We start from the raw sequence: 23,782 nt of genomic DNA on the forward strand, positions 1-23,782 counted from the left end.
ATAAAAATGGAACATGTAAGAAATAGAGAATATTCCAGATGCCATTTTTCACTGTGTGCATTTTTTTTAATCTTATATGTGCCCACTGTCTACACCTGAAAAAGACAGTTCTGTGGGGTGAATGGGTGTGGAATTCAGATCCAGTGTCAGGAGGGCTGTGCCCCTAAATCAGGAGTAAGGAACATGATTAGGGAATGCTCCTTCCGGAAGACCGGTCACAGTATCCAAACAAACAGAGTAGTAAATAGCAGCTGTACCTGGTGGGTGGAGTCAGAAAGAGCTGACAAGGATTTTCGGACATTATAGCAGAAGACCAGAGGTTTGGGCAGTCCAGAGTGTGAAAGCAGGTAATGCCTAGATTCAGAGAGGTGAGTAACAATTGTCAGGGAAGTCTCCCAGCCTCAGAGATTCACAAAGGAGACACTAGCTGCTAGAGGACTCAGTCAACTTGGGTGTTTTGGAAGAACCAGGCAGATTACCAAAGTAAAAGGACATTGACAAAGATACAAGGCAACATCCCTCCGAGATATACCCAGTCACTAAAACTAAGACCCAACTCAAAGTGGATTTGCAGGCTATGATTTGAAGTTGAGCAGCCTGAGAAAAAATCCCAATGTGGCTTAGCACAACATAACCAGGAACAGGATTTTTCCAGATTAGGTCAGGTAGGGTTTAATCCTCAGGGAGGAGTCCCACTGGCACCATCTATAGAGATCCAGGGGCTACCAGGGAGGGCAGAGATAAAGGAAGACAATTCTACAACTAAGCTAACCTATTGATGAAGAAATGTTCCTATCATTTCAAAGCCATTAAACAAGATCACAACAGGCTAGATTTCCTCATTTTTTAAATAAAACAAAGCAATGTGACTTGCCTGAATTTGGGACGTAAAATTTTGTTTAAAGTCAAGTATTTTTCAATTTGTATATAAACGTACTTTTATTATTGCACAAATATTTACTTAGACTTGAGTGATACTAACAGACTTCACTCTGGAAATGTGTCACACAAAGTATTTGCTAACATGGCTTTATGTCTTTTTGGATAACAGTTGCCTACATGAACTCAAGAATGCCAATTTTAGTATGCTACCCAGTTTTCTAACTTCACTTATCACAAGAGATTGCGTATTTATGATAGTGAAGTAAAAACATGTCAGATCTGTTAGAATAGTATATAACTGGAGGAAAACTATATAAGGCCTTCATAATATTTTATTGACATCTTATCAAATCCATAGTTGGTTAGTCCCATAAAGTATATAGATTTATAAAAAAGCCAAACACATTTGGAAAATTGTTCACATAATTATACACTTAATAAAATTTAAAATACTGTTTAATTAGTGAGCTAAGTTCTATTCCAGTTTGAAGTTCAATTCAGTTCATTTCAGCACCAACAAAATATTTACCAACTATTTAGATAAATATCAAAGGTTAAGTATTAGATGTTGTTATTTTATAATTTTGGTATTATTAAGATATCATTTATTCTAAATGATAAAATTAAAAAATGCCCTTCCCAGACTTAACTGGAATATTATTAATATGGGTAGCCTTTGTTTCTACAACTTCTGTGAAGTGTCATTTATTGATACTACTGGAAGGTCCAGTAAACTTTTTTTTTTCTGGAAATGTATTGTTTTTCAGACAGCCTTATCCCCGTAAATGCATTATCATCTACTGAGTTGCTTATGCCAGAAACCTGGGTCAATATTGATGACTTGTCCTTCTTTACACCTGACATTTAATGAATCACGGTGTCCTGTCAAATCTACCTCCAAAAACATACATAGCATTTCTTCACTTTTTCACATTCCTCTAGTCTCCATTGTATTCCAAAGTCTCTTCTTTATCACCCATGCCAGAAAGTTCTGTGAGATACCCCAAGAAATGTGAATTGCCCTCTACAGAGTAAATTGCTCAGTAAATATTCATGGAAGAAAAGGAGTTTAAAAAGTGTTATTAGGTGACTTATCTCTCTCAATGTTCCTAATGCGTGGAAGAAAAATTGTTGAGTCAGCGTACAAGTAAGTTAGGTCCGCTCTGTGAGAGCATCATTGTTTGCTTGATTCCTTCGGACCCTCGTTTACTTTTGTCTTTATTTTCCCCCTCCCCATCTCTTAAACTCTTGACCTCTTGCCTCACTTTTTCTCTTTCCTCCTTCCCTCCCTTGAAGTTCCAAGCATGTTCCCATCATCTGCTTTTAATCCACACCACAATCCTCTGACGTAGGTATTTCTCGTATTGCAGATGAGAAAACCAACAGAGTGCTTAAGTGACCCATCACCTGATCAGGAAGATAACGGATATGGGTGAAAAGAGGGTGACACCCAGAGGCAGGGGGATTAGTTAGTGAGCTGTGGCAATATTCTGGGCAATGGTAATTAAGGTCTGAGTTGGGGCAGTGGCAGAGGGAATGTAAATAAAGAGACAGATCAGGGATACAATAAAAAGAGATTCTTTAAAAGTGCCGACGGCACTCTTTAATAAAAAGCTATAGGGTCTCATGGGTGCGGAAAGCATATTTCATTCTTCAAGCAACGTGAGATTCAACAAGTCACCAGAAATACACAACAGAAATAAGGGGCAGAGTTCAAAAGTTATTTTCAATTAAGTTTCAAGATCCTTAGATTCCTGCTGTGTCGGCCAAGCCATTCTTATTTGCCATAAGGACCTTCTTTCAAGTGGTGCCCTTCAATTCCCTTCTATGGGAATGCTATCCAGATGAAACCACATTAAAAAAAAAAAAAAGTCTTTACTACAGTCCCTGCATATGTTTGGAATGGGGCTTGTCTTCCTCTGCAGTCCATGCTAGACAGAGTAAAGCAAAATGCCAATGTGCAGTGGGATATGGTGAATTAAAAACAGAAGCTTATGAAATGTGGCTTCTAAGAAAAATGTGGGGTGGCAGACTTACCATTTTTTTTTGTTTGTTTTGCTACTTATTACTCATACGCTAAAGGAAAAGTAAAGAAAGGAATAAATGGAGTCCATGAAAAGGATAATACCACATCACCAAATGGAATAGGGTTGTCTCAAAAAGTTAGAAAATAATGGCCAAGGAGATCTTTTCTTTTCAATCAGTAAACCTAACTGCTCCCACCAAGTTAACTTGGAAACGAATTCATTATTATGATAATCAAAAAGGAGAGGGAAGGATTTGGGGAAGCTAAATTTTACAGTTTTTCTTTTATTTCAGATCTGAAAAAAAATGAAATTAATACTTGATTCAAAATAGAACACTGGCAACAGCTTGAAAAGGATTAATTTCACCCTCTCAAGTACTGAAAGAACCAAAAGTCAAGTCACAGCTATTAGAATTGATTTTTCAAATGTCAAAGGTCATGTGTTAAGTATTTTTAATAAAAATAATTACCAGGCTTACCCGTGAATACTAGGTACAAGAACGTTCCCATAACAGTGACAGCTTTAGTTGGCTTTGTGGGTGATGGGCAATGAAGTCTGAGCTACTGAGCACTGACAAAACAGGTCCCATACAGAAAATAAGATTCATTATGCCATTGAGTATGAAAAATTTACTGAATACTTTTAATTAACTTCCCAAAACAATATAATTTGGGACATCTAGTCATATCTGCAGAAGGAGAACCTACAAGGAAAGAATTTGACCATTTGAGCCTTTGCCTTCTGCTGGTTCTTGTTTGAAACCAATGAGAAAGCATAAAAGATGCTAATAAACTTAGCTGCTGCCCATCCATGAGAATGAATACAGGTGATGAAATTACTTCCAAAATGAATGATAACCATTGAGGGGCTTTGCCTCCTGGTGTGTAGAGTGTATAACTGATTCTATTAATTAATTGCTGCTAGGCATCGATATTAAGGTATTGGCTATGTGGGAATAATTTATACAATCACTGAAAATCCTCAAATATGATCAAGAAAAATTACTACCTGTCAAAAACTAAGTATTGCTCATGTAATCATTAGTATAATTAAGTTATCCAGGCTTAGTAAGTGATTTACAACCATTTGTAGACATACTAAAGCACAATTATTTTCCTTGTTTCAATATGTGCATTGAGATTAGAGTCATTTATAAGACTTAAAAGAGGTCTCTCAACAAAGACATAGCAAAGTAGTAACTGGAAATCATAAGATTCTATCTCTTGGTCAAAGTTTAATGTCTTCATTTGTATTTTTTTTTCTATTTGAATTTACTTTTAACTTCAAAAAATAAAGTTGTAGTCCATAGAAAATAACACTTCTTGATTTGCCAAGGGCTACTTAAGGGAAGGCCGATTGGATGTATTAAAAACTAATTATTTAAATTCAGGTTTTATTTCTTTCAAGAATATTTTGTAGGAGAATTTAGGTGAGTAGAATTGCCAAGTAGAAGTTCTATGATTATTTTAGCATAAAGTAATAAAAATATTAGGCTCAAACATTGGATGATCTTTCTGTGATAGTACAAGTTGACTTCTGTCCATCATTTAACTCACGCCTCAATTTCCTCTTTTGTCAAATTGTAAAATAGTAATAATATCTGTCATGGCTACCTTGAAGCATTGAAAAATAAAAGTAAGATAAGTAGTGGAATATAAATACAAGTTATGACTCTTCATCAAATCTGGTTTTCTTTGCTAGTTTCTAAAACACTTGAAAACAAAGAACACAGCCACTCATGAGCATGTATGTGTGTGGGGGGAGGTGGGGGAGAGAAGGGATTGGTGAGTGTATGTTATTTAAGGCTATGTATTCTTTTGGGTCCAGGGACATTATATAACTATTTTATTTGCTAGTTTGCCTCTTTAGCCAAATGCCTTAAATGAGCACACTGATCTAACATATGTCTCCTTGGCATGTCCCAAAAGACTTTTAACTTTTTTTCCAATCTATCTTTCCATTGCATTGTCCTATATGTCCCATTGGCTCTAGCCATTAAGGGACTACTTGACCTTCACTTGAAGGTGCTGTACATTGTCATGACATCTTGAGTTTGCTCTTGATATCCCCTTTGTCTTATCTTTTCTATCCCCTCCATAAAGTTCTACTCATATTTGAAGTTTTTCTTGATTCATATTGGAAGTCATTCTTGACCATGTGAGACAGAATTAATTTTTCCCTCTATTGTATTTCCATTTTATTTTCTGGGAATCTATGTTTTAGTATTTAACACTTTGTGTTTTCATTGAGTTTATGTATCTATTCTTCAGACAGAATGGATATACCATGACTTATTTGGGTGTTTCTATAGTTTCCAAAGAAAGTGTTTGCTACACAGCAGAGATGCAGTTAATATATTTTGAATGAGTGATAACTGAATGAATTAGACTCTAGCCTCTTGAACTCCCATGGGAGGCAATATTAAATAGTAAAGAATCCCATCTTCAAATTATATGATCTCTGTTCAAATACTGCCTCTATCACATGGTGACCACATAGGTTCAAGGTACTTACCCATCTGTATCCTAATTTATATGATTGTACAAAAAATGTGACAACAGACCTTAACTCATAGGATCATTGTGAGGATAAAAAACCTAACTGACATGGATATATAGGGTGCTCAGACCATTCCCGGGGCTATAGTAAGGAAACAAAATATTATTAACAAATATTCTTAAGAGTGGCATTTAGTTTGCCACATTTTAAGGGTAATGAGGGTGAGATACATTGTCTCAGTAGTGTCATACTCTTTCAGATATATTCTGATTTAAATCATCAGATTAATTCTATTTATCTAAGTTCCTCTAAAATTATTAAAATGCATTTGTTATATAATTACACTTGATCCTTATTATTTTCAGTCTGTATTTGCAGATTCACCTACTTGCCAGAATGTATTGGTAACCCCAAATCAACACCCACAATACCCTCCCAGTCAGTTGCAGACTTATACACATACTAAATCATGGAAGAATTGTAATCTCCAGAAGCACACATTCCCAGCTGAGGTTGAACAAGGAGACACTTCTTGTATTGTAACCATGTGTCCATTTTGTGGTCAAATAAATGCCACTTTTTTTTTCATTTATTTGTTTACTTTTGCATTTATTTGTTTACTTTTGCTTTCTGTTGGTGATTTTGCTATTTAAAATGCTCCCCAAGCATAATGCTGAAGTGCTGTGTAGTATCACTTATTGCAAGAGACTGTGATGTGCCTTAGGGAGGAAATCCATGTGTTAGATAAACTTCATTCTGGCATGAGTTATAGTGCTATTGGCCACGAGTTTAATGCTAATGTATCAACAATAATATTAGATAAGATGTCTTTAAGCAGAAACATACATAAAACAAGGTTATGTATTGATGAGTTGATAAAAATGTTGTAAACAAAGACTCATAAGAACCTAAACCTGTATTTTTTTTTAAAGATGTTATTTATTTATTTGACAGAGAGAGAGACAGCCAGTGAGAGAGGGAACACAAGCAGGCAGAGTGGGAGAGGAAGAAGCAGGCTTCTTGCTGAGCAGGGAGCCTGATGTGGTGCTCCATCCCAGAACGCTGAGATCATGACCTGAGCCGAAGGCAGACGCTTAATGACTGAGTCACCCAGGCACCCCTGTATTTTCCCTAGGAGCAATATTACCATATTTATAAATTCAGTGTTTCTGGCAATGTTATGGGACATGGCTACTGCAAATTATGAGAACTGACTGTAGTTGGCATGTCATTGACATTTTAAAAATGCTTAGCCGGTAACTGACTTTACGTAATTTTTAAAATATTTTAACAAAGGCACTTAGTCATTTGTAGAGCGATAGCTAATTTGTAGTAATCTAAAAGAAGAGGCTAAGACTTCAGTCTCCCTGGAGAATACTGCCCTGCCTCTGCTACACTTCCATGCTTCCACGTGATCGAAACAATATCACAGTGTTCCTGTGGCTGTGGGCCAGGGACTTAGAAATCCATTCCCTGACTTTGTGTCTGGCCTCTTTCTGACAGTCATTTATTTCTACCACCTCAAAAGAACAACTGTGTATGTTTATTTTAAAAATTAATTTAGGGGGCCTGGGTGTTTCAGTCAGTCAAGTGTCCAACTCTTGATGTCAGCTCAAGTCAGGGTCTTGAGATTGAGCCCCCCCCCCCCCACAAACGGGCTCCATGCTCAGCACGGAGTCTGCTTGAGATTCTCTTTCTCCTTCTTCCTCTGCCCATTCACCCACTCACTAAATAAATAAATAAAATCTTAAAAAATAATTAATTTAAATGTTCATCTAAGTATTACATGCACATTATTTTTTCAAAATTAATTTTTCCCTCCAGACTCCCACGTTCATCACTCTTTCTTTTTTGGGATTTACCTTCACGGTTTTCAGTAATGTGCTCAGGTAGCTGTCCCTTCATTCCTTAGCTTTAATTCACCAGTTTTAGATATCACCTGCTGATTTATTTTTATGTCAGGATTTAGCAGTCTTGTACACGTCCATCCCTATTCTCCTTCACCAATCTTCTTCCTTGTTTTCTCCTCCTCCTTTTCCTTCTCCTCCTCTTCATTTTCATTCTAGTCCTACTTCTTCTTGGAGGTGTAATTAATTAAAGTGAAATGCACAAATCTTCAATGTTTATTTCTATGATTGTATTATTTCACTACAGCTGCCATAGCAAACACCACAGATGAGGAAACCTAAACAAACCCAGATAGTTGTTTTCTTAGAGTTCAAGGTATCAGCAGAGTTATTTTTTCCAAGTCCTCTCTCCTTGACTTATAAATGGCTCTCTTCTTCCACTATCTTTACATGGTCTTCTTCATTTCTTATAATGACGCCAGTCAGATTAGATTAGGTCCCATGCTAATTGACCTCATTTAACCTAATAATTTCTTCAAAGTCCCTACCTCCAAATACACTCAGAATCTGACGTATTGGGGATTTAAACTTCAACATGTAAATTTAGAACAGAGGCACAATTCACCCCATAATGATATATTTTGACAATTGTATCCACCCATGTAACAAACGTAAAATAAAGATGCAGAATGTTTCCACCACACTGAAAAGTCTCCTTCTTCCCATAGCCAGTCAGTCCCCCAGTACAACTGCCACGGGCAACTGCTGGTCTGCTTTGTATTACTATAAATTAGTTTTGCCTATTCTTGAACTTCATATGAGCAGAATTACACAGTATGTACTCTTTTCAGTTTATGTCTCATTATATCCAATCTTATATTAAAATTTTCTTTACTGTATTCCTGAGAATTCCATTTTTTTTTTCTGTTTTGGAGTCTCTATTTCTTGGATTTCATATCTTTTTCTCTGTGTTTGCACTCTCGTTTTCCCAAAACATACCCTCATCAGTCTCCCGATATAGGGAATCCAGATGGATATCTTTGAAATCATGTATTTCTGAAAAGTCCCTATACTTGTATAAGCATATATTCTTATACTTGTGTTACATTTTTCTTATACTTGATGCTTCGTTTTCATGGCCTTGGAAGTCCAGGTTTAGAATCTTTTCGGATTAGAATTTTATATGTACTGTTCTATTGTTTCTAATTTGAAATGTTGTTGAGAAATCTTACTCATTACTATTTTACTCCTGATCATTTTTTATGTGACCTGCTTTTTTTTTTCCCTCCATTCTGGAAACTTTTGGATCCTCTCTCCCTGAGGCGCTAGTGTTCCACAGTAATGTGCCTTAATGTAGTTTTTTGTGTTTTTTTTTTCCCCCATGCATGATGTCAGACATTCCATAATCCCTTTTAGACTAAAGTCTCAAATCTTCCAGTTCTGCAAGGTTTTTATTGGGGGAAAGGTGTTTTGTTTTTGTTTTTGTTCTTTGGTAATTTTCTGCCTTCTATTTTTCCTATTTTTTTCATTATTTCATCTTATTAGTTGGATGTTGGAAATTATGCATTAAACTTCTAATTTCTTATCTTTTCTCTCCAAATTTCTATGATCATCTTTTTTTTTCCCCACTGAATTTTAGGAGATTTCTTTTAATTTATCTTCCAACTTATTATATTTAGCTGGTGCAACCAAATTATAAATGTTATAATATTTTTTAAAAATCTTTTATTTTTTTCTGTATTTTTATTCTTTTCACAGATGTAATGTCTTCTCTTAGATTATCTAGGTATTAAAGACAGTTTTTTGGATCCTTTCTCTGCTCTAAGAAGAAACAGCATTCTGTTTCCTTCAAGGGCGATTATTCTATGTATTTTTTCCTCTGTCTTTTAGAGTAAAGGCTTTTTTTTTTTTTTAATGTCTGATAGTCTTAAATTGTTGGTTTACATTAAAATGAAATATGTCCTAAAAAGCTGATTTCAAAGTGTAAGTTCTAGTGCATGAGTGGGGTTATTAAGTGGGAGCCTCATTATTGGGGGATTAATCAGAAACCTGGCTGTTGTTTTCTCTAGGGCCAAACTTACAATTTTCTCTAGAGAATTATTACCTGATATTCTGCCTGGGGAATATACACCTGCTTGTCATTGCTCTGAATGCAGAAAAAGAAAGAAGACTTGGGTGTCTTTGACTTAATAAGTCAAAAATAAGTCCATTAACCTCATCTCTACTCTCTTCTGTGCCTGATATCTCTGAATTTGTGGATTCTGTTCCAATATCCCTAGAGGATAAAACTCCCAGCTACTCCCAGGTCACTGAGGGTTAGTAGATTGATTTTACTGGATGTGGGTAGGACCTCAGTCCATCTTTTATTTCAGCACCATGCTTCAGTTTTGTCTTTCAAGGTATTTAGGAAGCAACAATTTCTAGTCCTCTTTGAACTTTGTCATGTAAATCACCTTGTTTTTCATTAATATCTCTTAAGGGGTAATTTAGGTTTCATCTTTCCCCTTTGGCTCAGCCACCACACTTCCCTCAGTTTTCATCTCTTAAATATTTGTTAACATCTTTCATCCATTAGATTCCTATTCTCTATTTCCTCATAGGTTTATACCTTTTAGAATATTTTACTGTCATTTTAGTGGCATTTACAAAGGAGAGGTGATAATACATGTAATCAATCAAATAAATTGTGTATTTTTGTCCAAAATCATACAAAGAGGCATACTGTCAGATAGTAAGAATGGGTTTCATTTGGTTCTGCGGGGTAATCCCTAGCACTTCTTACCTCTCTGCTTTACTCACACTTAGGTTTGGGTCATTTCTTTGACCCCATCCTGTCGTCCTTACTTTCTCCAATGTTTTAATTTACATCTATTATTCTGCAGAGTATCAAAGTAAGCTGGCTGCCTCCTCCATCAGGCACACAAAATGGATTTATTACTGGCTACAAAATTCGACACAGAAAGACAACCCGCAGGGGTGAGATGGAAACATTGGAGCCCAACAACCTCTGGTACCTATTCACAGGTCAGTGTTCACATGGTGTCGTGTTACAAGGTTTTGATGAATTAAATGCTTTAAGAATAAAATATACTCTCACTTCCAGGGAACAATTTTTTTTTTGTTTTGTTTCCTGACAGGTGACATTTATTGGTCTGAACAAGAATAACCTTTATATTTTTAACTTGATATTCTCTATAATGCTTTCAGAAAAGATGTTGCTTCTGGATCATCATCTTAATAAATGTATCAGATTTTTTTAAATCCATATTAGCTTCTCAGCATTGCTGATTCAACAACAGCTCCACTTGTCAAATAACTTTTAACTTTTTAGCTAATAACTTTAAAAAACCATCAAATCAAATGGTTCCAAGTTTAGGTTGCTTTGATCTCTCTTCCCCTAATCCCCATCAGTGAGGATGGGGTTGGAAAATTTGGAGAAGGGTAGTTTGGGAAATATACAGTTTATTCTACTTTCCATAAACATAAAAGTAAATTCACTTTGGTAGCAAATACTGGTGGAGCTCATAGTAAGTCAAGCTTCTTTATGAAAATTGGATGCAGTTTCTAGGCAGTATTTAGAGAATATGTGATTTATTTCATAAAATGAATAATCATGGGTTTATTTTAACTCTTGAAAGCCTTAATTCATGTCAGGCTAGTTTCCTAGAAAAGAGAGTCTGAAGTATGCTTTCAAGGCAGTGCCTCTGGGGGGTGCAAGCCCAGGAAAGCACCAGTGAGGGAACAAAGAAAGTGAGCAGGAGAGAAGAGAAATCAATGATGGTGGCATATCATTGAGCTGGCCACAAGTTCAGAGCAAACACAGAGTTTGCTTGGCCTCCCGGGGTGTCTCCTGAGAGGCCACATGAAGTACTATGTATCAGAGTCAGTGGCTGGATTGGAAGCCTGTCATTGGTCAAAGTCCGCAAATAGGCTGTTATCTATTCTGTATCCCCAAACAGCACCTAAGAAGTCAGAGCATCTGGTGAGTATGCAAACATGGAATTTTCCCCTTGTCAGTAAGTACTTATTGTGGTGGTTCCTTGGTCTAGGGTAGCAACAGTACTCAAGAGGGCTTTTAGCTCTAAGAAGAACATAACTATTGCCAGGGACTTGGGAAGCAAAGCATATGGCAGTGACTCGTGATCAGAACTGGTGGGTGAAGCTGAGCAAATCTGGAATGGCACATAAACTGGGTCCAGGAAAATATACAAACTGAAACTCATAACTTACAGCTAATAGATAAAGTATCACTGCAGATGAGAAAAGAAGAAAGTAACCCCTTTTTTACTCCTTTCTCTATACCAAATACTCAGTAAATTTCCATTTGAAATGGAAATAGTGTATGCATATACATAGTGTATACACACACACACACACAAAACACATCCATCGTAAGCTACTTGTTCAGCCCACACTCTGAGACCTGATCAAAACCTGTTTCCCCCCCTCAAGTTTTTTTTTTTTCTTTTATGCCTATAAAATTTTAGCATAATGGTGAGAATGCTTCCAAGGTAGGTTGTCAATCACATTACTTCTTTTATATCTGTACAAAATTGCTTAGGCAGGTATTATTGCCTGTAAGGGGAAGTTATGGCATTCTACCACATCATTTAAACAGCTTAAGAAAAGCCAAGATCCTGTGTCTTTTTTCCTGATGCGATTACGGGAAGAAGGTAACAATTGACCTTAAGTTGAGGTGAAGCATATGTGCTCAATGGGATACTTAGTATGACGTGTAGTTTATTTTAAAAGAAATAGCAAGATTGAAAAAACCTTGCTGAAAAGTTTTTAGTATAATTCCCAAGATATAATATTAGACTAGAAGAACAGCCTCTAAGGATAATTATATCCAAGCCTTTTACCCCCAGTTTTATTGAGGTATGATTGTCATATGTTGCTATGTAAGTTTAAGGTATACAACATAATGGTTTGACTTGTGTTTATTGTGAAATTATTGCCACCATCAGTTTAGTTAGCAGCCATTATCTCAGATAGATAAAAGAAAAAGAAAAAGAATTCCATGTGATTAGAACTCTCAGGATCTACTTTGTTAAAATTTTGATGTATATCATACAAAATGTGTAATGCTTCACGAATTTGCAAGTCATCCTCATACAGGGGCCATGCTAATCTTCTCTAAGATCATTCCAGTTTTAGTATGTGTGCTGCTGGAGCAACCACCATGTTTTATTTTTTAGTGGATATTGGCATTGGAAGCCCTGAAACCATGTTTTAAATTTATTTTCCTTCTCAAATGGAAAAGGTTAAAAATATAAAATAAAATTTTTATACAATAATTAAAGGATGAGTGTTCTGATTGAAAAACTAAGGATTGAATACTCAATTTATAGAACTATAAATAGACAATATGCATGACAAAATGTTCAAACTCATTAGTAGAGAAATGCAAATTGAAACAAAAATGAGTTAGCATTTTCTTTTGATTAAAGTAATAGATATAAATGAATGATGATACCCTGTTCTGGAAAGCATATGAGAGAAATAATAAATACTCATGTACTGCTGTGGGCCAGAAGATTCTAGAATCTCTCTGGAAAGCAATGTGGAGATATGTGTTATAGACAGTTGTAAATACGTGTGTGTGTGAGAGAGAGAGATCTTCATAGATGCATGATCTAAGTTTCCTACTAGGAATTTATTCCATTCTGCACCCATATTTTCTGCAAAGTTTTAACTATAAACATAGTCGTTGCATTGTTACTTTAATAGCAAATTATAAGAAGAAAAGACCTCAAGTATCCAAATATAGGCGGTTACCTAAAAAAATTCATCAAAATCATATCATGGAATACTGTATATCTATTGAAAATGATATGATGTAAAAATACTAAATCACATGTTAAATATTTAAAACATACTGTTACATGAATAACTAAACTTTAAGCCAACATTAATGTGTGAATTCATATTTATAAATAAAAAAATATGAATTTGTAGGAAAATATTTAGAGTAATATATATATATACCAAAATATTGATAGTGATTGTTACTTACTTGTAACAACAATAAAATATGTATTTTAAAATTGTATATATAAAGTGAAAAACAAAAGTCAAGACTCTAATGTTATATTATGTCTTTTGGTTGCCAAAATTGAAAATTCCTACCAGTAAAGCCAATTCTATGCCCACTGAACAGCTAAATGGCGAGTGGTCCAGAAAATAAATGAAAAATAGTAGCCACATGGCCAGAAGAAACTGCTGGTATGACTGCTTAGTATTTACAATATTTGTGGCAAATGGAATTTAATACATTCAACTCAGTATTATCAAATAGAGATTTTGATGCCCTAAACATACAAACTTTTAGGATCTTCACTCTACAGAAAGTGAAGTCATTAAAAAAAAAAAAAAGTCTAAAATACAGGTGTGAGCAGGGTTGGTTCCTGCTGGAGGTTCTAAGAGAGAACTCATCCATGTTTCTTTCCTAACCTCTGGTGGTTACTGGCAATCCTTGTCATTCCTTGGCTTGTAGATATGCCTCTCCTATCTCTGCATAAGGACATCACTCATTGGATAGATCTCGCTTTAAATCCGGGAAGGTTTCATCTCAAGATCCTTAACTGCTTGTATTTATAAAGATTCTATTTCTAAGTAAGGTCACATTCTGAAGTTCCAGATATACAAGAGTTTTGAGGTGGACGCTATTCAGCTCGCTACAGACTCCCTTTATTTTTCCTCTCGAGGACAATCATTTTTAATTATATTCTTTAATAAACTTTATTCAAAAATAAGTAATTCAGTCCTATATTTTAATTCATCTAAAATATATGGGACAATTTGAGCTTTTAATTAGCATGAGATGTAACCCATTACCACTCTGGTTTAATACCATTCTGGCCAAAAGCAAAGAAATAGGGTGAATTAATTAGCTTGTTATTAGAATAGCTCACAAATGCCCATTCCCATTTTTATAGATTTGTACGAATTTGAACTCCAATTTGAATCCTTCATTCATACTGCTCCTTCTTCATTTCAATAATTATAAAGTGAATTTGGGAAGACAAACAATCTGGGCAGTTATGTTTGTAAATTTACATGATATTTATTATAAAACAAAGTCACACAGACTCTATTTTTAATTTGAAATGAAGAAATAAAAGTCTTCAGGGAATAGTCTCATATCCTTAAAACATTAAAAACAAGTTTTTCAGAGCCTCTGCCTTACTCTCCCCTGATGTGTGACCCAACTTCAGTAATGCCTGTTGCATTTCTAGATGTTGTGGGAATGTCTTCAGTGCTACAAGGTATCAAGGAGCCAGAAAGTACTACACGCTGGTAGACTGACTGTGGTTTTGACTTGTCCCCAGGATATATTTAGTAATTTATGCAATTTCTAGTTCGCAGAAGTAATTGATTTTCTGTATGAATCTACAGTACTTTAGAATGTAACGATTTGACCCCATGTTTCCAATACCTTTAAGATATGTGAATATATTGATTTGTCTGTTAGAAAATTGGAAATGCCAGAATGCTTTATTTGGATGATATAAATATTCAGGTGTAGAGACTCAAGCATTTTTTTTTAAATAATCTTCTTTCTGTTAGGTGTTTTGTTGTATGTGTTTTTTACTAGAATAATGAGGCATCTGCAATAACAAAGTAATTCAGAGTTATAACAAGGATTTTAAATCACTGCTATCAGTTTCATTGTGGGATCCCATGTCAACTAAATTTCAAAGTGTTGTTTTTAATTTTTGAGTGCTCTTCAGAGAAGGTTAGTTTGAATTGATTTTAAGAGTTTTCTTATGTTTCATGGCAATATAGAATAAACATAATGATAAACATGTATCGGTATTTTATGGACTGAAAAATGAAACAATAGCATAGAATTTTACAACAAAGTTAGCATTAGGGGAATAAAGGGAAATTATATTCTTTGAATAATGTATCATCTCTTACCATAAATCCTATAAAATTAGAAATAGAACAGAATTACAGAGATTGAAGGCACTTAGTATTGGGGATAGAAACAGGCAGAAGATAATCTGCTTTCAACAATATATTTTTTAACAGCTAAGAAAAGCATTGCTACTTACACCATACTTTTTTTGAATAAAATTATACTTAGAAGCAGCTACGAAACATACATCCATAAGCATGCATACATACAGGCACAAGCATACACACACACATGCCCATCCCACATACATGTTGAGATTGAACTATAGTCCCTGACAAACAGTGGGAAATACACCATTCATCTCATGCACAGCCCTTGTTTTGCAGAAGAGGTAACTGAGATCTGAAGAGTGACATTGCTAAGATCTACCAACTAGACTGTAAACATTTCAACTCCTAGTTATGCACTCCTTGGACTACACAATATTGTCATCTTTAGCTCACTATATTATGAATGACTCTGGCTATCATATGAATCTGTAAAAGATCATTGGTATTAAAACAATTTTAACATTTACAACAATAACACCAACATGAACTTTGACAACAACCACTATGTTGAAAACAGTATGGAGATTCTTCAAAAAATTAAAAATAGAACTGCCGTATGATCCAGCTATCCTGCACCTGGGAACATATCCAAAAGAATTAAAATCAGGATCTAGAGCAGGTATCTGCACTCACATGTTCATTGTAGCACTATTCACAACAGCCAAGATAGACAAACAATTCAAATGTCCACTGACAGACAAATAGATAAAGAAAATGTGGTATATATAGATACACAATGGAATATTATTCAATCTTTAAAAAATAAGGAAAGCCTGCCATTTGCAACAACATAGATGGACCTGGAAGATGTTATGCTAAGTGAAATAAGGCAGTCACAGATGGACAAATACCACATGATTCCTTTTATATGATATGAGCTATCTAGAATAGTCAAACTCATGAAAGCAGAGAATAGAATGGTGGTTGCCAGGGGAGATGGGGAGGGTGAAATGGGAAGTTGTTCAATGGGTATAAACTGATAGCTATACAACAGGAATAAATTCTAGAGATCTGCTATACAACAATATTGTAATAATTAAAACAATTAAAAATTGTTAAGAAAGTAGATCTCATGCTAAGTGTTTCTACCTTTACAAAAAAAAAAAAAAAAGAGGACACGAGAAACATTTTGGAAATGGTGGATATGTTTATTACCTTGATTGTGGTGATGGTCTCATGAATGTATGCATGTGTCCAAACTCTTCAAAATGAATACATTAAATATGTCCAATTTTGGTATATTAAGTATACCTTAACAAAGCTGAAAAGCCTCTATAGGGAAAAAACACTTTATTTTTTTTTTCAAATTTAGTCTTTGTAACAATTTTTTATGTATATATTCCCAGTTTATTAATGAGAACACTTAGGCAAAGAAGGAGGGTAAGCAAGCTTTTTAAGGTCACATATCTCATGAGCAGTGGAGTAAAACTAATTTTGCCTGAATTGAAAAACCTATACTCCTAGCTCTTAAACTGTAGGTAATGTGTTTCTGACCAGACAATGAATGTGTGATTTTCTGTGTATAAAGGGATACACAAAGGGAAATAAATAAAGTGGGATAATGCACAATTGAAAAAGGTATCTGTTGGATAATAAAAATTGAATATTAGTTTTGCAGCTGAAGGAGCTGCATAACTCTAGAAGAAATTAAATCAAAGCTTTCCTATTTCTTTAAAAAATGCTATTTAAATTTTCTACTGGCCCAACACAGGGAACACATCCCAGAAAACAACTTTTAGAAATACACGCACAAAAAAGCGTTTGATTCCAAACAGGCTTCCCTTTACCCCACCTTCAGTGAATGGGTGGATGGATGGATGGATAGATAGATAGATAGATGATAGATGATAGATAGATAGATAGATAGATAGATAGATAGATAGATAGATACTGTTTTGAAAGATCTTTAGATATCAGCTATAAGGTTTGGGGCTCAAAAAATTGCTTGTTCATGGTGATTGTTGTTATAAGTTTTGAAGATACCCCCTCTTTCGAATGGCAACATTTTTTCTAAGTGAGAAAAAAACTTAATTCTACACTGAACTTGAAGTTTTATTGAACTCTTAGGTTGATCCATTGCCAAAATTACAGAATCATGGATTCTTTCCTGCCTCCCTGTTCATTTTTCAGTTCCAGATGTAGTATTTTAGACAACAATTCCTTGCATATTTGCACAGGGCTTTATCTTTGCTACTGATGTCCCTCTAAGGTCCCAGGCTTGGCCAGATAGGTCTGTGAAGAGAATGTTTCTGGGGTCCCAACAGGAGGTAGGACAGAACCAAGAGTCTTCACCCAAGAACAGTCCAGGTTGTGATTAAAGCTCCACATAGTAACCTTGCTTAATATCTCTCAACCTTATTACCCTTGTCTCTAGACTGGGAGTAATTATGTATTCTGTGGCAGAATCATAGAGTATGTGAAAATTAAGTCAGAAAATAATTTGCATATGTTATCTTTATATCTATTAAGTGTTTAATTATATAAACTATTTTTTTAAAGATTTTATTTATTTATTTGACAGAGATAGAGATAGCCAGCGAGAGAGGGAACACAAGCAGGGGGAGTGGGAGAGGAAGAAGCAGGCTCACAGCAGAGGAGCCTGATGTGGGGCTCGATCCCATAACGCCGGGATCACGCCCTGAGCCGAAGGCAGACGCTTAACCGCTGTGCCACCCAGGCGCCCCTATATAAACTATTTTAAAGGCAGTTTGTCATTTGATTCTCAAAAGAACATTGTAAGACGGAAAAACAATTATTATTTAATTACTTTATATGGGAAGTTGAGATTAAAAGAGCTTTCAGTACATCTAAAACTTGCCCAGGCAAGTACCCCTCACAACAAAAAAGCAGGAACATTGTGGTCTAGAATTCTGGTGGTAATATCTGGAATGCCTCTCTGAAAAGCCAAAATGTCTTGTTCTACTTATCACTGCACACTTCTCTAAGCACAGAAGGGTGTCATAGGTTTCACTCTGTTGGTACAGGTTTCACAAGACAGAATGTAGATTCAGAAGACTTGGTAAAGGTATTTTAAGAGAGGAATTTAGTTTTCTTTTATCCCTACTATATAAAACTAGGGTTTATCTGTAGACAATACTATGGTAAAGCAGATTCAGTGCAATCTAAGGAAGAACTTCTCTAACAAGGAAAACCATTGAGGAAGTGCCCTCCCTTGGTGAATTTCTCTTTCCAAAGGTATTCATGCTTTATTTACAAGATCACTTTGTTAGATATACATCTAAATAACACTAGATAGGCCATCTGAATAAACATTGACTAAGATCTCTTTTGATATTGGGATTATATGTATATATTTAAATTTTTTTAATACTTAATCTAGAATTTCTAGGTGTTTCTTGTGAGAGAGATTACACAGGTATATTCTAGAATAAAATGCAAATTAAAAATTTTAAGCTAAAATATAATAGTTCAAGGAAATTTGTCAGGATTTTCAGAGTGACCTAGGCACTATTGTATACAGAATGTTAAACCTTCATTATAGATGAAGAGAGGATGGTAGCAATAGCTTCTCTTTCCTGGTTGGAAGGGATACTCTGATCAGTAGGTTAGGTTGGTCAGGCAAGACTCCATTGGAGAAATACCTGATGGGTGGTCTCTAAATGGCCTCATAATTTCACTCCAAACTGTTAGTAGGTTTTTGTTTTATTCAAAACTGAATTAGTGATACTGGCAGATCCTCAACACAATATATACAAAGAAAAATTTGGCAAAATTAGGAGAGATCTTTCTCCTTTCCAGTGAGATATTTTTAGTACTCATATCTGGTTTCTAGTGGGATGTTTTAATACATTCCTACTAAAAATTGATAGATTCTGCACACAAAAATTTACTTGACTTAAAGTCAAATGAATGGAACAGAATATTGGGCATTCAAAAAGATTTCCATTTATATGTCAAATATTGCATGTGATAAGTTGATATGTCAGTCAGGGTTCAACCAGAGAAACAGAACCTGTGGCGATGTGTACTAAGACATTTATTACAAGAAATTGGCTTAATTAATTGTGATGGCTGGCTAGGTGATTCCAAATCCATAGGGCAGGCCGTTAGGAAAGGTAGGTGGAAACTCTGGAGCTGAAGTTGCTGTCTACATGTGAAATTTCTTCTTCAGAGAAACCTTACCGCTGCTCTTAAGACCTTTCACCAGGTTGAATCTGCCCCCCTCCATATTATCTAGGATCATATCCCTTACTTAAAGTCAACCGAATATGGACTTCAGACACATCTATGAAATAACCTTCACAGCAACACCTAGATTAGTATTTGATGGAAAAGTGGGGACTTTAGTCTGGCCAAGTTGACACATAAAACTGACCAACACAGATGATATTCCTAATCATTGTTGGAGATGGTATTAACACAACTGTCAATCCATTTCAAAAAAAATAAAGTTAAATTTCTAATTAATACAAAAGAATATTCTTGATGGTCTAAGCCATGTCAGATAAGACCACTGTGAAAGTCATGAGTTATAATGATTAGGTAAGCATTTCTTCCCAGAATTCTCTCCCTACTATTTTTAGTTTTCTGGAAGAGCTCTTTAATCTCTTTGCCTCAGTCATCAACCATGGTGCCTATGAAAGGGTGCAAAATGTTAGCAAATTCAGATCAGTGTCATGTGAACTCAGAGACAAACCAAAGTGAGCACCAGCCTACCTGATTATGTTGGCTATTGTATTTTAACCTCATATTTTCATTTGTGTTAAGCAACACTGTAGTGGATCTTTCAACAGCTGCTTTGTGTGTGCCTTCCATGTGTCAGGCAGTGTAGTAGGGTCTGTGGTTATACAAATAAAACACCAGCAATAACAAAAACAATACCAGTACTAACCTTTCTCAGTCCATTTCTTCATGGAGCTTCGAGGCAATCTTAAAAAATTAGAAGTCTCTTAAGAAGATAGCATTTTATGTCATAGATACTTTTGTGTGGGTGAGTTTATCGAATTTTCTTCTCTAATAATATAATTTATTAACAGTAACTGCCCTGGACATTAACAAGTCCATTCTAACCATTACTTAACATCTCCAAGTAATAGTAAGTTAAAATTCCCCTTAGAACCAAGATTTACTCCTCTCCCTCTGCAAAAAAATCTATAACTATGTAACTTTGTACGTGATAAGCATCATTTCTCCAATACTTCATTTTCTTTTTTTTTTAAGATTTTATTTATTTATTTGACAAAAATAGCCAGCGAGAGAGGGAACACAAGCAGGGGGAGTGGGAGAGGAAGAAGCAGGCTCCCAGAGGAGGAGCCTGATGTGGGGCTTGATCCCAGAACGCTGGGATCACACCCTGAGCCGAAGGCAGACGCTTAATGACTGATCCTCCCAGGCGCCCCTCCAATATTTCATTTTCTTTACGAATTTTTTTGTTACCAAATATTTATGCCACTTTAGATTAACAGAAAAAATAAAGAGAGATTAGATTTTGAACTTTATGAGGGTTGTTTAATTCCTTGAGGTTTAAGGACTTGTTGGTTTAAGCCAAGTCCTCAATGTCTCAAAAAAAAAGTCACATGGGTTTTTTAACAAGTGTCATTTGCTTTACAATAATTTGTCATGGTAATGAGCCACTTTGCGATTTAGTTAAAAAGAATATTAATTAGATAAAAATTTACATATATCACACTAGTGATACATAGGCCATTTCTCATCAACCTGTGTTCTCTCTGTGCTGTCTAAGCCCTGATGTCATCACTGTGTACAGTATTTTATGTCCAAGTTAATGTGGAGATAGACTTTCTTTGTGCTTCTATTATGGAAAGTGATGCAAAACAAAGTATGCTTTGCGATGGTTTTGAAACACAAAAGATCTAGTATTTTCTGCTTAAGTGCAGTGGCTTTGGATTCTTCTGTCTTGGCCCAAAGAAAACATAATCACTGACCTTGAATAAATGATGGAGACATAAATTTTTAGAATGACTGCTCTTGATTTATAGGCAGGCTGTGAGAAAAAATGATCCTTGCTATTTTTGATTATTTCTTCATCGTTCATATTTTATATTCTGCATCTGCCCAGAAGCTTTTTTCAGGGATACAATTTTATAGACTAGAAAAAAATAAATGAGAATATATGAAAAATAATTTGATTTCTTGCCATAATACTCCTGCCCTTTTGGCCAAAATAATAATAATTACACAACAATCACAAGCCATGTAAAGTGTGTCTACTGCTGTTAAAATTTTACTAAAACTTCTGAAACCCAGCTAGAAATACTTGTTAGTAACTTTTTTTCCCCTTTGTGGAAAATTCTCTCATAGGACTGGAGAAAGGAAGTCAGTACAGTTTTCAAGTGTCGGCCATGACAGTTAATGGCACTGGACCACCTTCCAACTGGTACACAGCAGAGACTCCCGAGAATGATCTAGATGGTAAGACTTATCTCCAATCTCTATCGTTCTGATTTCTGTCTTCTTTGTTACTTCAGCTTCAAAGAGTCCCTTAATAGAAGCTGATGAGTTCCAGCACTGGGGGTATTTATTCATCCTATATCCTTCCATCCAAAACAAAACAAAGCAAAACAAAATACAAAATCCTCAGTAGGTTATTCAAAAATACCACATAAAATTATGCATTAATTATAGGCCTCATAAGTTATTTTTTCAAGATAATTTAAAATAATCTTTTTAAAATTTATTTTATTGAATAACCAACCTTTTAATTTTCTTCACAGGAACTGCTACAATTTCTGATAATAATCATGAAATATAATTACTTCACATAGCTTCTCTTGCTCTTTTATGATGCTTCAGCAAAACAGCAATATATATTTTTTGCTTGCTTGTGATATGGTCATTAATATTTGACACTTCATCTTTTTTTTACGTAAGGAACAATCTGCCTTATTTACTTAATTGATAGTTGTCTTGAGACATGTGTGGATGAGATATTGAGATTTGTATAAAAGTCACTATCACTAATTTAAATAAAAGCAAAACCTTCAAAATTAGCTGATGAGAAGGTTTTTGAAATAAAAATATCATGACTAATAAGAAAATAAAATTCAAGAGAAATGGGTAATAGAAACGACAGGAAAAAAGTAATAAAGCAGAAATATACCATATAGAATTAGAGTTATAAATGAAATAAGTAGAAATTCATGAAAATAAGAGGTACTTGAAAAAGTTCATTATGATCAGTGAACTTCAAGCTAAGCGATTAAAACTGGGACCTAGGAAAAGTGGCTAAAAGAATAAACATGCATGTATTGAAGATGTGAGGCACCAGATGACTGTCAAATTCACTGACAATGAAATCCTCTTATTCCTTCCCTGATAGACCTGAAAGCATCCAAGTTACTGCAAAGTAAAAATGCTATGTCCCTACCTTTTCCTCTCCCTTTTACTCTCTCCCCTTCCCTCATTTTTATTTATTTTTTAAAAGATTTTATGCATCTGTTTGAGAGAGAGAATGAGAGAGAGTACAAGAAGGGCAGAGGGAGAAGCAGACTCCCTGCTGAGCGGGGAGCCTGATGTGGGACTCAAACCTGAGACTCTGGGATCATGACCCAAGCTGAAGGCAGACACTTAACCAACTGAGCCACCCAGGTGTCCTCCTTCCCTCATTTTTATTCTTGTCTCAGTTCTTGCAGTGTCCCTTCTCTGGTTTATCCTCCCTTCTTCTTTGAACTCTTCCTTCTCATTTTTCTCCTTCTTGATCTTTCCCTTCTCTAAGTAATTCACCATCACTTGTGATTTTCATATAGTCATAGATTCTGTTTCACAAAATAATGTGGCAGGGAAACAAGCAACAAATGACATTTCCATAATAATGGTAATTCTTACTGGCACATTAAAGAATATTCATAGGAAACTTACTAAGTCTTGGGCACTGTGCTTAGCTCTGAGAGTATAATAGTAGATAAAAGGCATGCTCCTCTCCTTGTGGAGCTTAGAACATGCAAAGAAAAACAGACATTCCAGGTGAAGTCATAGGAAATTGCCGTTTCCTAGGTCAAAACTGGTTGAATAGTGGTAGTATCCGATCTATCAACATAGAATGAATGGATAGATTGATAGACAGACAGACATATAGAAGGTTTACCTTTAAATCGAGACTGGAAGGATGAACAGGAGTTTACTATGGAAAAGCATACATTCCAGACTGAGGAAGGAAATGTGGAGGGCAAGGTGAATGCAGGTCTGCAGTCAAGACAGACCATGACATTATTCAAGACCTGAAAAAAAAAAAAAGACCATCAAGACTGAAGCACAAAGATGACATGTGTTGAGGTTTGAGAGATAGTGGGTTCTAAATCTGGCAAGACCAAATTAAGGGTTTTGAACTTTGTCCTAAGAATGTCATTAAAGCAATAATGTGCTTTATACTAAGCAAGTCATTAAAGGATTGTTTTAATATAGTGACTTAATTATATTTGTATTTTGAAGATATTACCCTGGTTGAAGCATAAACAATTGTCTCAGATTAGACAACCATGGGCCATCTCAGGACAACCATTGAGATAATGTCAGATTTTATGGAAAAGTAACTGGGGACTTAGAAGATGTTGTTTGACTTGTCCTGGGCATTAT

At 35.2% G+C, this 23,782-nt stretch overlaps 1 protein-coding gene and 1 non-coding gene across 4 annotated transcripts in view; one reads left to right on the plus strand and one right to left on the minus strand.

The window, feature by feature from the left end:
- The window catches only part of DCC (DCC netrin 1 receptor), a 1,087,479-nt gene that overhangs the window by 881,198 nt on the left and 182,499 nt on the right, over positions 1-23,782 (plus strand). For all 3 annotated transcript variants that reach the window (XM_034642890.1, XM_034642891.1, XM_034642892.1), the window contains exons 13-14: positions 10,138-10,279; positions 21,512-21,622. In XM_034642890.1, the coding sequence (XP_034498781.1) occupies positions 10,138-10,279; positions 21,512-21,622 (253 nt within the window). The remainder of the gene's footprint in view (positions 1-10,137; positions 10,280-21,511; positions 21,623-23,782) is intronic.
- Positions 12,329-12,436, minus strand: LOC117796249. Its single transcript, XR_004620614.1, has one exon. It is a non-coding gene; the product is annotated as a U6 spliceosomal RNA (small nuclear RNA).

This window comes from Ailuropoda melanoleuca, chromosome 14 (assembly GCF_002007445.2).
Source record: "Ailuropoda melanoleuca isolate Jingjing chromosome 14, ASM200744v2, whole genome shotgun sequence".
NCBI classification, from domain to species: Eukaryota; Metazoa; Chordata; class Mammalia; order Carnivora; family Ursidae; genus Ailuropoda; species Ailuropoda melanoleuca.